At 40.5% G+C, this 14,855-nt stretch overlaps 1 protein-coding gene across 2 annotated transcripts; it reads left to right on the top strand.

Annotated features, from left to right (window-relative positions):
- Nucleotides 1-7,742: 7,742 nt before the first annotated feature.
- Nucleotides 7,743-14,532, top strand: LOC136624359 (zinc finger protein 84-like). 2 transcript variants are annotated; one of them, XM_066598323.1, is made up of 4 exons: nucleotides 7,743-8,277; nucleotides 8,360-8,424; nucleotides 10,081-10,183; nucleotides 12,632-14,532. In XM_066598323.1, exons 1-4 carry the CDS (start codon nucleotides 8,130-8,132, stop codon nucleotides 14,302-14,304), a joined length of 1,989 nt encoding a protein of 662 aa, XP_066454420.1. In that variant the 5' UTR covers nucleotides 7,743-8,129; the 3' UTR covers nucleotides 14,305-14,532. The 2 variants fall into 2 exon arrangements, with proteins under 2 accessions (XP_066454420.1, XP_066454419.1); XM_066598322.1 differs by lacking the exon at nucleotides 7,743-8,277 and having other exon boundaries at nucleotides 8,421-8,458.
- Nucleotides 14,533-14,855: the final 323 nt, after the last annotated feature.

A 14,855-nucleotide genomic window follows, 5' to 3' on the forward strand; every position in this document is an offset into this window, starting at 1 on the left:
ATCATCTGACTGCTGGCCTACCACTGCAACAGCAGCATCTAAAAGGTTCACAGAGGGAGAACCATGTAAATGTGGAGGGACAATGGGTTGCCATGGCAAATAAATGCGTCAATAGCGTCCGGGTCTGTGATCACTAGGATAAGCTATGATGCATTGCAGTACAGCAGTGTATTATCAGAGCGATCATAGCCTCACCGGTTCAGTTTCCCTCCAGGGACATAAATATATATGTATATATATATTAATTTTGGTATCATCATAATTGTACAAGTCTGCAGAAAAAAGTTATCATGTCATTTATGCTGCATGATTAACTCCTACACATACGGTTCCGCCCCTCCATCTCGTATGGGAAAGATCATTGTACAAATTGTTAAACAGCATGTCTGCAAGTACTTGGATAAGAATGGAGTAATTACCAGAGCCAGCATGGGTTTGTAACAAGCAAGTCATGTCAGTCAAATCTAATATCTTTCTATGACAGAATCACCGACTGGGTTGATCAGGGAAATGCGGTGGATATAGTATATCTTGACTTTAGTAAAGCATTTGACAAAGTATCTCATACCATACTCATTGAAAAAATGACCAAACATGGGATTGACAAGGCAACAGTTAGGTGGATTCAGAACAGGCTACATGATTCCACTCAAAGAGAGGTCATAAATGCCTACGCATTCAAGTGGAAGAATATTTTGAGTCGGGTATCACAAGACTGTGTCCTAGGCCTAGCGTTCAAGATTTTTATTAATGATTTAGATAAGGGAATTGAGGGAGAAACCTATTGAGTTTTCAAACGACACAAAGGCAGGAACAATGGCTTAACATTGGAGGAGAGAGGATTCAAAAAAATCTGGACAAACGTTAACAGTGGGTGGCGACTTACAGAATGGTATTTAACAGGGAGAAATGCAAAGTCCTACATCTGAGCAAGAAACATGAAAAAAAAAACATACAGCATGGTAGGAGTTGGGCTAAGCAGCAGCACATGTGAAAAGGACTAAGGTATACTAATAGATCATAGGCTGAACATGAGTCAATAATGTGATGCAGCAGCCAAAAAGGCAAACACATTTCTGGGATGAATTAAGAGAAGCATAAAGTCTAGATCACGTGAGGTCATTATCCCCTCTACTTATTTAGACCTCATCTGGAATACTCTGTCCAGTTTTTTGCACCACAATTTTAAAAAGACATCAGCAAACTGGAGCAAATTCAAAGAAGTCACCAAGATGGTGAGCGGTCTGCAAATCATGTCCTACGAGGAATAGTTAAAGGACTCGGGAGTATTTAGCTTGCAAAAAAGAAGGTTGAGTGGAGACTTAATAGCTGTCTACAAATATCTGAAGGGCTGTCACACTGCAGAGGGATCAGCCCTATTCTCATCTGCACAAGGAAAGAGTAGAAGCAATGGGACGAAACTGAAAAGGAGGAGACACAGATTAGATACAAAAAAAAAATTTCTTAAGTGAGGGTAATTAATCCAAGAGAAAAACAAATACTCAGCAGCATATTCTCCCATAACGAAAAGACAAGCAGCTTCGTTTTGACCTCCACCGTCTTTTTCAAGCTTGATCACATGACCAGGTGTCTACGCAGAGACCTGCATACACTGAGCGTAGAGACCGGGTCATGTGATCCCTTTTCTCCTCCCACACGGGTGACTGATCAGATGATAGTGTCATCATCGCAGGTCATGTAGGCACAGATTACTTCCATGTCCCCTGTCTGGCTCTGCAGTTGGAGTTTTGCGGCTCCCAGCTTCTTATAGTGTAGACACCAGGGAGGCAGCAGGAGATTATTGACCATGTAACGCTACTTTGGGAAGTTTGGAAACAAACAAAATTAAAAAAGAAAAAGTTCAAGCACTCTAGAGGTTGCGTAGATGACTTATGTCCAAAAGAAGGTAGCATGCAGAGAAAAGCAATGGCACTTATGTAGAGATGAGCGAACCTGCTAGAAAAGCAATGGCACTTATGTAGAGATGAGCGAACCTACTCGGCCATGCCCCTTTTTCGCCCGAGCACCGCATTTTTCGAGTACTTCCGTACTCGGGCGAAAAGATTCGGGGGGCACCGTGGGTGAGTGGGGGGTTGCAGCGGGGTGTGGGGGGGGGGAGAGGGAGAGAGAGAGGGCTCCCCCCTGTTCCCCGCTGCTACACCCCGCTCTGCCACGCCTCCCCCGCCCCCGAATCTTTTCACCTGAGTACGGAAGTACTCGAAAATCGCGGTGCTCGATCGAGTAATTACTCGAAACGAGTAGGTTCGCTCATCTCTACACTTATGTTATTTGTGGGGGAGGGGTCCAAGATTGAAAACACCCCCACTTGTGCTTTAAAATAATCACTGGAGAAGATAAGGCCCATGATCCCAAATTGGATACTATTTTATTGTTAGAATATACATACAGAAATAAAAGTCTTGCAACACATTTCGAAGGAGGTTCTCTTTTTATCAAGCGTAAAGGAGAAGGACACTCAATTTATAAAGTACATGGTCTCTCGTCTACTGATTAGTGTGTTTGCAATCTACCTCCAAAATGCTCAACTGGGTGTGTAATTCCTGACAATTTGGGTGTGGCTAAACTCAGAAGGTAGTGATGCTCAATCACATTGCCTGGAGCACAAAAATGGCACTCAATTGGCCAGAAGATCAGAAGAGCAGTCAAATTGTCCCGCCAAAATGACCATTTTGGCACATGGTTTTCCACCATTTCGGCGTGCAAATGCCAAAAGAGTGCCGCTATCTGCATCGCTGGAGCGCACGTTCTTGTTGTCCAGCATCTGGAAATGGTTGATGGATCAACAGTGTTACATTGCCCATATGAAAATTATAAGACTAAATTAAAAAATCATAATATGAGTAAAGAAGTAGGACTTAATTCACCATAAATACATAGAGGGACATAAAAATATATAAACAGTTAAGTTTTTTGTTTTTTTTCAATAGCATGTTACTGGATTGTAGGTGGGATTATGGTGAGAATACACTGTAATGTATAAACTGAGTAACTAAATAGATAAATGAGTATGGTAAAGAATATATGGCCGACATATGTGATGGAAACAGGAGGGGTTGAACCAGAGATTCACACAGACCGCCCAGGGGGGTAACGAGATTAGCGCCGTTTGGGTTGTTTAAAAATGGGTTGTTGAAATTTAAAATAATGAATAATAGTAAGAAATAAATTAAAATAGGTGGTCTGCTTAAAGTTTGAATATAAATCATTTTGACATTAGCTCAAAATGCAAGATGTTGGTTATTACACCCCATGGTAGAAAAGCTCTTGAACAGGAAGACATTTCTATTAAAACATTGAAATACAAATTATATAGATTAAACCAAAACATAAAGTAAATATGAAGTTATTTATCGTAAAAAGGTAACCCGAAATTTAAAACCTCAAAATTTTCTGCGCCTATGTGCGCAAAAAAATACACTCCACGGATGTACAAAATGCGCGTGACCAAAGCCCCGTGCATTCTTATACATGTGAGCAAAAAAGTGTGTGGAGCAGCTGTGCTTGTAGAAGCGCAGCTGCTTCATGAAGGTCCCCCCATCACTGAACACTGTGACAGCACTGTCAAAGTGTTCAGTGATGATGGGACTCCTTGCTGGGATGAAAGAATCCCCTGCAACAGCTGTGACAGCTTTGGCAGAGGAGCGCGATACCATCTAATTGCTTTCAATGGGACCGGCGCTGCTGCTGCCCCATAGAAGGCAATGAGATGAAGGCAACCCCTGCTGCAATTCATTTTCAGGATGGGGGTTCTTGAAATATAAGCCCTACCCTAAAAATAATCCCTAGCTGTGAAAAAAATAAATAAATGAACCCACCTAGAAGCAATGTCTGGCTCTTCTCCCCATCCCTAGAAATCTTCATCTGCCTTCTGGTGGCCAGGTATTGAAAAATCTCCGCCTCCATAAAGTGCTGCCTCCAATCAGAGGCAGCACTCAGCCATTCATTGAATGACAGCTGAGCAGTGCCTCTGTTTGGTCTGAGCGCTCAGTCAATCAGAGGCAGTGCTCAATGATTCATTGAATTCACAGCTAGGGATGATTTTCGGGATAGGGCTTATATTTCAAGCCCCCCAAAAGAATAATCGCAGCAGGCGTTACTGTCATCCCACTGCTGTCAATGGGGTGGCTGTCAATGGGGTGTCCTCGCTGCAGACCCCTCATCACTGAACACTGTGACAGTGCTGTTACAGTGTTCAGTGATGAGAGGACTCCTCGCGGGGCTTAACAGATTTTGCATTAGGGCCCATATACAGAAAGTTCCCCTCTCCATCTATTATTTCACATGTTACCTGTGGTGGTTTATGTTCTTTGTTCCACTATGTAAACATAGCCCAGGAACTTAATGCTTTTTTTTTCTATCCGCCCTCCAAACAAAGTCCCCTAATCCCCTGTCACTGCTGTCTTTACGCGCAGCACGGACCTTACCGGCACGCATTTAAAGCACGCCTGTCCTATCTTTTGTAGGTACGAGTATTTTGAGCCTCTAAAAAAATGGAAATGTGAGCACTTCATAGGAAACCAATGGTTCTAACAGATGTGATTTTTTTGCGCACATAGGTGCGCAAAAAACAAAATGCTCATCTGACGCAGCCTGAGGTGTAAGTGTTCTCATCCAGAAAATAGAAAACATTTAATTTCTCCTTAATGTCAAAAATTCCCCTTGAGGAATCTTTTCCAGTGGTGTCAAACGCATGTAGGTGAGGTCACTATCATGGTGGCCGAGAAAATGTTTAGAGGCACCATGCTTCGTGAACCCCCATCTGGATATTCCAGCAATAGTGGTTTGCTCTAGTTCTCAGCAAGTAGGCAATCCAGCAAGTAGATGTAGGTCAAACCACAATTCATAAAGTCCCTAAGGGGTATTGATTTAATTGTCCTGTATCAATTTCATTCCAGTTATGATAAATGTTAGAGCAACACTTACAACCCCCGTATCCCACACTTAAAGGAGTCTTTTAATGATGGGCCCATGGCTGATCGAATACTGTGGAGAGCGCTCTGTTTGCAATGGTGAAGAGAAGGTTCCAAAATAGCAGCCTATGGTTTCTACGGAAGACCACCGATGGATGTTCTGGAATTTTAGTAACTAAGAGGGGATACCCCCATGGAGTTTCCCACTTTTTGCTCAAAATATTCTTCAATAGGGAATGCTGGGAGTTACATTGGGTTCTAAACTATATTTTTTGTTTAATATAGCCATGTTGATGATAACATAATGTTATAGCTTTTGAAAAGTGGAAATAACCCCCCACCCTCCCCCCCCCCCAAAAAAAAATTGTTGATCCCTACTGTATCTTATTGGCTCTATACAGACTGTTGTTTTTCACATCTTGATTTCCCTTCATCATTGAAGCTCCAAGATGATCTGTATTTATTATTAATTCTCGTGATCCCATGTGAGAGAACTTGGGAAGTCAACTGTGTAAGGTTTAGATTTAATGCTTTATACGCAGTGTTCAGTAGTGAGGGGACTCCATTAGGGGATGAAGAAATTAAAAAAATTACAGAAATTACAAAAGTTACATGTGGGGGTGGGGTTGATACAAAAGGTACAGGGAGAGGAGGTGGAGCAAGGGGGAACACAGCAATGTGACGATAATATGTGATATACAGTATTTTTCGGACACAAACGGGGTAGGGGTAATATAGGAGGTCTGGGACAGGAAGTGTACATGATGGGCAAAAGTGGATAGCCATAGGAATAGACAGAGGGCATATTGTGGGGATGGGGGGTTAGATCATTGGTATGCTTCTATGAAGAGGTGTGTCTTTACGGTACATCAGAAGCTCTGTGTGTCAGGGATTGTCCGAATGTTGGGGGGTAGAGCATTCCAGAGGATCGGTGCTGCTGTAGAGGAATCTTGGAGGCGAGCATGTGAAGTTAGAAATAGAGAGGTGTTTAGTCTGAGTGTGTTGGCAGAACGGAGCGCGTGGGTGAGTTATGTATGGACAGGAGGGAAGCGATGTACAGTGGAGCGCATCATGGAGAGATATAACACAGTAGCATATTAGATATTTAATGGGATTTTGTCACAAAAACAAAAATTCTAGCTGCTGGACCCCCCCTTAAATTAATAAAGCATTCTTGCCTCTCCTCAGCCCTGAATGGAAGTTAGTTTACTGCTGCTTCCAATCAGAGGTTGAACTCCTTGCATCAGTGCTAATATTCTGGGTGGTATGATGCCAGGAGTTTGGGACAGTGTTGCTGCAGACTCTGATTGGCTGCAGCAGTCACCCGACTTTCTCCAAGCCGTACAACCCCAGGCCAGTGCTGGGGCAATGGTAGCCATTTACCTGCATTCCAGGGGGCTGACGATTGGTGAGTATAATGTATTTTGTATTTTACGTGGGGTGCAGAAGTTGGTAAAAACAAATTTTTGTGACAACCCCCCTTAAAGGCAAGTTTCAGCTGAGGATATTACGGACACATTTCCTCGTCTGTGATACGGACGTGTGTTCCAGTCCAACCACGGGTTTTACTGACCAGAATTCAAAGCATCATAGGTCCCAATAATCCTCTGAGTTCGGGTCAATAAACCTTGCGGTAAAAATCCCATTATTGTGTTTATCATCTTTAGGGTACACGCACAACGACGTTTTTTTCATTCATTTTCAGATCCATTCATTTGATAGGGGAAGATTCACGTATACTTTTTTGTTTATTCGGATGAATAGTCCAAGAAAAAAAATAGCAGCATGTCCCGTTCTTGTCCGAATCTCAGCTGATAATAGTACATCACTATGTAGTGTCCCGCACATCGGATGCACATGGGTGGGATGACCAAGTGTTAACTGATCACTGTTACGTCTGAGAATCTCGGGCACAACTTTTTAAATGTCTGTGCTTATGTATCTTTAGACCGTACTTATATTGGCGCATGCAAGACTGATCCAATACTGAACTTTCTATATGCATTCTTACCTGTGAGTGCGATGTGTGTTTTGTGAAAAAAGGCATCGCTGCACATGAGATTTTCACGTGTGTTAAAATAGCATGTTGTTCAAATAGTAAAATAGAAAAACAGAACATTTACGGTGCACTCGCATAAACACCGTACAGCATGCGATTGTGGTGCAATTTTTTTTTTGTTATAAAGAAAATAATAAGCAGTATCACCCAAAAATAGGACATTCTGCCATCAGTTCAAGAGAAAAATGGCTCATGTAAATTAACCCATGTAAAATAATGGGCTCTTTTCATGTGCAATTTGTGTGCATCCCGCAACGCACAGAAATCATACTAAAAATCGCCCGTCTAAAAACACGCATATTCATTGCTGTCTTTGAATCAACTATAATACAGAGATTTGCGGGTGGGGGGGTTACATTGTCTTCTCTTCTTCCCTTTCAGGATACTCAGCTGATATCTTCTATAGCAGATCATTTTCCTGATTGACCCGACAAGAATGGAGAGGAACCGGGACAAGATGGCGGAGGGTATATTCACCCTCACCCTAGAGATACTCTTCCGGCTTACAGGAGAGGTGAGAGATTCTGGGGATGGCGTCACGTTCCATCATTCTTATCTATGTCAGTCTCTGGTCACATCTACGGCAGAGGATTTACTGCTGATTCATCATAAATTCCGGGAAAATAATAGAGCCGGTTGTTCTGGTAGAATGACGGAAACCCAACAGATCTACTATAAGGCAATTGGAGGTTGTTGGGGGTCATTATTGTCTGTCATCTGACAGAACCAAAACTCTGATCATTTTGTTCTTCTGCTCCTGTGACTGAGTAGAACAACGGAGATGATGAACACAGATGTGAGGAGAATCTTACTAATTGTTGGACATAACTGGAGACATGAAGGACTCCGGGAATGTCTGCAGGGATATTTATGGATGTATCTCCCCATAAACAGGATTACACGGTAGTGAAGAAGACTTCTAGTGACGACTGTCAGGCCCCGGTATCTGATAGATTGGGAAGACCCCTTAGTCCAATCACAGGGCCTCCACCTCACTCCCTGATACTGGAGGAGATCGATGAACAGAAGATCCTAGAACTCACCAACAAGATGATTGAGCTGCTGACTGGAGAGGTGACGCTGCTGGGAATGCTGGGACATTATTCAGTAACGCTATGGCGGCATAACATGTCTGGGTGATGACAGTATCATTGTGTTGTCAGGTTCCTATAAGGTGTCAGGACGTCACTGTCTATTTCTCCATGGAGGAGTGGGAGTATTTAGAAGGACACCAGGATCTGTACAAGGACGTCATCATGGAGGACCACCAGTCCCCCCCATTACCAGGTAATAGACAGGACTAAATCCACACGGCCTTTATTATTGGTATGTAGAGAATGAAGTCAGTGGCTGTCTGTGTTTTCTGCAGGTAGAACCAGTAAGAGAACATCAGCGGAGAGATGTCCCTATCCTTCTCTTCCACGGGATGATCAGGTAGATGGAGAGAAGGTCTCATGAAATCTCTCTGGTCAGTAGGATGGCTGACAAGGTCTTGTGTTCAGTCTAATTATATATTGCACGGAAAATTTTATGAAGTCAAGGTTACTTTAGAGTAACTGAGGAATAAAATGTGTATACACACAGAGGAGCATTAGATTTTTCTCAGGCTGCGTGTACCGATGTCCCTCTGCAGAATATGGCACCCCTCACACTCTCCTCATTTAGGACCTAAAGAATACTTGCGCCAAATTTTACGATTGTACGACAACAGGAAACTACATTATATAGGGATGCACTTACCTTTGCAATTAGCATTGAATAATTGACTTGTGACCCCTTTACTTTCCCTATTTAGGAACTAAAGAATGCTCCTGTCAAAGTTCATGTTTGTATGACACCAGGAAGTTAGAGAATTAGATTTGCTACCTTACACAGGGGTGCCAATACTTTTGCACTTAGCATTGCATTTTCAAGTTGTGACCCCTTTACTTTTTCTATTTAGGACCTAAAGAATGGTCATGCCTAATTTCTTGTTTGTTCGACATCATGAAGTTAGAGAATTAGATTTGGTACATTACACAGGGGTGCCAGTATTTTTGCAATAAGCATTGTAGTTTCAAATTTTGACCCCTATACTTTTACTATATAGGACCTAAAGAATGCTCCTGCCAAATTTCATGTTTGTACGACATCGGAAAGTTAGAAAATTAGATTTGGTACATTACACAGGGGTGCCAGTATTTTTGCAATAAGCATTGTAGTTTTTGAGTTTTGACCCCTATACTTTTACGATATAGGACCTAAAGAATGCTCCTGCCAAATTTCATGATTGTACGACATCGGAAAGTTAGAGAATTAGATTTGGTACATTGCGCAGGTGTGCAAATACATTTGCACTTAGCATTGAATTTTTGAGTTGTGATTCCTTTACGTTTCCTATTTAGGACCTAAAGAATGGTCATGCCGAATTTCATGTTTATGCGACATCGGGAAGTAAGAGAATTACTTAGTCAGTGAGGGCTTTCCCTTTATATGTATACTAACTGATAGGCTTGGCCATGCCCAATTTAATTTGATCCAGGTGTTTACATGTTGTTTGCACGGAAAATTTAATGAAGTCAAGGTTAGTTTAGAGTAATCGAGGAATAAAATATGTATACATATAGAGGAGCATTAGATTCTCCTCAGGCTGCAAGTACCGATGTCCCTCTGCAGAATGTGCCACCACTTCCACTCTCCCCATATAGGACCTAAAGAATGCTTGAGCCAAATTTCATGGTTGTATGACATCGGGAAGTTAGAGAACTGGTCAGTGAGTGAGTGAGGGCTTTCACACACACATATATATATATATATATACACACATATATATATATATAATTGTGTAATGAGAAAGCTGGAGATGGCGGGATTACAGCCAACCACAGACATTAGATCTCTGCATCTTTTCTAGTTCTGGAGACTTCTGGTTGGAATAAAGAAGCAACAGGTTGGAGTTATACAGGAGACCTGCAGCTATTTGGCCCAGGTCACTACTGCTGTCATGTCATTCCGACTCCTCATACTAATTAATGACCTTTTCTGGCCATATAAAACCTCCCACACGACTTCTCCAACTGTGTGATGACTTTTACAATATTTATTTCATAGCTGGTGAAACTGGAGGAAGATCTGATCCCTATTGATGCTACAGAGACACATGTGAGGGGGGATCAGCCGTGTAAAGAGGGGATTCCTACAGATGACCCCCCAGGTGAGACTACATGTGGAAAAGAGTCTGTGTTGTCGGGGTTTCAGCTGAATGTTGCCTTATTTAGCCAAAAACAATGTTAAGAATTTTTTTCATAATACGCTACTCAAACAAAAATTAGGGGACCTTTTAAGTCACATTAGGAGTAAAACTATCAGTCCCACACACGAGCAGTTTTTTTAAAATCCATATTAACCTCTTGAGGACGCGGCCCTTTTTTTCCATTTTTGTTTTTTCTTCCCCCTTTATAAAACAATCATAACTCTATTATTTATCCATCTGAGGGCTTGATGTTTTGCAGGACGAGTCATATTTTTCAATGGCACTATTTAATCTACCATATAATGTGCTGAAAACTTCTGACAGCCATAACATTTTTGTTTTTCCGTGAACATAATTATGCAAGAACTCATTTTGTGCGAGACGTCCTGGAGTTTTTGTTAGTACTATTTTAGAATACATACGACTTTTTGATTGCTTTTTATTACATTTTGTCTTGGATTATACTTCTTAATTCTGTGGGTCAGTAGGAGCACAGTGATACCAAATTTATACAGTTCATTAATATGTAGTAATGCTTAAAAGTTAAATACATTTTAAGAAAAAATGATTTTCTGACGCTAGATTTTACCTGCATTTTTTTCATTTTTCCATTGATAGGACTGTGTGAGGGCTCGATTTTTGTGCGGTGACCTGTAGTTTGCATTGGTACCATTTTGGGGAATATATAAAACTTTTTGATAGCTTTTCATTATTTTTTTTTTTCTGATGGAGACCTAAGTAGACCGTTATGGATGTAGTAATACCAATTTGTAGATTTTTTTAATTTTACTTTAGATTTTTACAATCCTAATAAAAAAACACTGTTTATTTCTCGACTTTTGCATTGGGAGACACAGTTGAAAACCATGGGTATAGCTACTACCACTATAGGGTGTACACTAAGCAAAAAAAAAAAGTGTTAGTTTCTCCTCCCAGCTATACACCTCCTGCAGAAGCCAGGTAATCAGTTTTAGCTCAGAGTCTCGGAGCTCTACGGTCTATGGTAGTTAGGTGAGTATTTTCTTCACTGAGGTAAGTATTCTCTCCTCCCTCTTTTCCTCCCTCTTTCTTTTTACCACCATCACTGCAGCCAACTTTCTTTACTCCACTTCCAACCCCCCCACCCGCCCACCAAAACCAGTCAACCTATACCAAGCTTCCTAGCAGATGCTCCTTGGGGTGGCATATTCCTGGGGAGTATGAAGATTTCCCTATGAGAGACAGTTGACTAGCCAATAATGTTTCTAAAGCTATTTGTGGTAAGAGTTCTCATCTACCAGAAAACAAAGCCAGCCACTTGTGGTTCTGCACAGAAGAAGAGGCTCCAGATTTGTTTCTTTTGCGGCTGGAAAACAAAACGCTCTCCTACAAACTGCGCCCGTCCTGGTGTCCCTGGCCACTATACTCCAAGCCCACCTATACTAAATCTTCTGTGTGTATGGCTGTCCCCAACCAAGGCAATCAGAGTGGGGTGATGACTTTTTTTTATTCAAGGAGACCTAACTCACTCATGGCTCAGACATCTATGTTCAGAAGGTTATCTCTTCGAGCTATGCCATATAGTTTTCTACAAACCCAAAGATTGCTTCTTCAGTTCCAAAATTCCGATCTCTCCTTCATAGTGCAATGCTTTGGCTTATGTGATACACACTTTCTCCTCTAAGGGTGTAATTGTCCCTGTTTCGCCATAAACAGTGCAGGGGGTTATATTCCAATCTCTTCACAAGGTGGACGGCACTGTCCGACCTGTTCTGCATCTGAAGAGATTAAATCAATATGTCAAGGTTCAACAGTTCAGCGTGGAGTTGTTGAGATGTCATTGCGCCCATGGGAGTTTCTGTCATCCATTGATATTAAGCAATTCACCTAGTGATTAGTGAAAAGTTTACAAAGTAATAGAGGATGCACTTACTTGGATGAGGAGTTTGCAGGCACCAGTGATCCTCTAGGTTCGCTTTTAATGTAAGAGGCTTTATATCTATTAGTTCCATGATTGAAAAAGGAGGTGAATCTGTTTATAAACACTCCAAAACACGTTGCACTTCTCTGTAATCCCTGTACTGTTTGTCCAGTGCAGGACAACCTGAATAATGTGTGATATTTTCTTCTTAAAGTTCCTGTGATCTGTAACCTTACTAGCTGTATGAGCCATGGATAAGATCAGCAGCTGAGAGCTCCAGCTGTATGTACTAATTAAACGTCAATGCATGGGAAAAGACAACAAATAAGCTTATTGGCTAAAATAATTGGTCCTTTAGGATGGCTGTCAGTAGATTAGGTGCTCCACAAATTATTGTGGTTTCTGTGAATGGGAAAACCCTTTAACAATTTATATGCAAATGTCATAAACTATTAGTATAATTGTAATGTTATATTCAAAAATATTAAAATTCATTTTATTCTTGCCAGATGACAAAACTAGAAACTCCAAAGGACATCTGATATCAACAGATTATGAAGTGGAAGATCCTGGTATCATACAAGATACAAATGAAAAGCCGGCTATTATCCCAAATATGCCCTCAGCCCTTCACAGCAAAAAGCTATCTTCTGATCCTTCTAAACATGTTTCATCTTCTGATTCATTACAGAATGTTAAACAAAATAAAATTTACAGAACAGATGTTGAACAACAAAGAGTTCACACAGGGGAGAAGCCATATTCGTGTTCTGAATGTGGGAAATCTTCTAACAATAAATCAGATCTTGTTAAACATCAGAGAATTCATACAGGGGAAAAGCCATATTCATGTTCAGAATGTGGGAAATGTTTTAACCGAAAATCAGATCTTGTTAAACATCAGAGAATTCATACAGGGGAAAAGCCATATTCATGTTCAGAATGTGGGAAATGTTTTAACCGAAAATCAAGTCTTGTGTTACATCAGAGAATTCACACAGGGGAAAAGCCATATTCATGTTCTGAATGTGGGAAATGTTTTAACCGAAAATCAAATCTCGTGTTACATCAGAGAATTCACACAGGGGAGAAGCCATTTTCATGTTCTGAATGTGGGAAATGTTTTAATTTCAAATCAAATCTTGTGTTACATCAGAGAATTCACACGAGGGAAAAGCCCCATTCTTGTTCAGAATGTGGAAAATGTTTTAACCAAAAATCAAGTCTTGTGTTACATCAGAGAATTCACACAGGGGAGAAGCCATTTTCATGTTTTGAATGTGGGAAATGTTTTAACCGAAAATCAAGTCTTGTGTTACATCAGAGAATTCATACAGGGGAGATGCCACATTCTTGTTCAGAATGTGGGAAATGTTTTAACCAAAAATCAAGTCTTGTGTTACATCAGAGAATTCACACAGGGGAGATGCCACATTCTTGTTCTGAATGTGGGAAATGTTTTAACCGAAAATCAAGTCTTGTGTTACATCAGAGAATTCACACAGGGGAGAAGCCACATTCTTGTTCTGAATGTGGGAAATGTTTTAACGAAAAATCAAGTCTTGTGAGACATCAGATAATTCACACAGGAGAGAAGCCATATTCATGTTCTGAATGTGGGAAATGTTTTAACCTAAAATCACATCTTGTGTTACATCAGGGAATTCACACGAGGGAAAAGCCCCATTCTTGTTCTGAATGTGGGAAATGTTTTAACCGAAAATCAAGTCTTGTGTTACATCAGAGAAATCACACAGTGGAGAAGCCATATTCATGTTCTGAATGTGGGAAAGGTTTTATCCAAAAATCACATCTTGTGTTACATCAGATAATTCACACAGGGGAAAAGCCCCATTCTTGTTCTGAATGTGGGAAATGTTTTAACCAAAAATCAAGTCTTGTGAGACATCAGATAATTCACACAGGAGAGAAGCCATATTCATGTTCTGAATGTGGGAAATGTTTTAACCTAAAATCACATCTTGTGTTACATCAGATAATTCACACAAGGGAAAAGCCCCATTCTTGTTCTGAATGTGGGAAATGTTTTAACCAAAAATCAATTCTTGTGAGACATCAGATAATTCACACAGGGGAGAAGCCATATTTGTGTTCTGAATGTGGGAAATGTTTTAACCGAAAATCACATCTTGTGTTACATCAGAGAACTCACACAGGGTAGAGAAGATATTTTTATGTTCTGAATATGGGAAATCTTTTCACACATAAATATATTCTTATTAAACATTAGAAAAAACACACAGAGGAGAAGCCACATTCATGTTAGGAATATGGGAACTGTTTTAAACATTAATCACATCTTGCTGTACATCAGACATGTATCTTCCTGATTGTGGAAAATGTTTTAAGCCGAAACCAACTCTCATTAAAAATCAGAAAATTCACACAAGGGAAGAAGCCATTTTTATGTTCAGAATGTGGCAAAAAAGCCATTTACATGTTTAGATTGTGGTGAATGTTTTATGCATCATTTACATGTTTAGATTGTGGTGAATGTTTTATGCATAAATCAACTGTCGTTACTCATCTGAGAATTCACACAGGGGAGAAGCCATTTTCACGTTGAGAATGTGAGAAATGTTTTGTATTCAAAAGATTTTTATTGAAACTTTAAGGGTAATAGACAAAACACGAATACAATAAGGTATCAAAGATTTAACATATAAGTTGTGATGAAATAAATTGTTTAACTTGTCCTATTGTCTTTTGCCT

This window comes from Eleutherodactylus coqui, chromosome 4 (genome assembly GCF_035609145.1).
Source record: "Eleutherodactylus coqui strain aEleCoq1 chromosome 4, aEleCoq1.hap1, whole genome shotgun sequence".
NCBI lineage: Eukaryota > Metazoa > Chordata > Amphibia > Anura > Eleutherodactylidae > Eleutherodactylus > Eleutherodactylus coqui.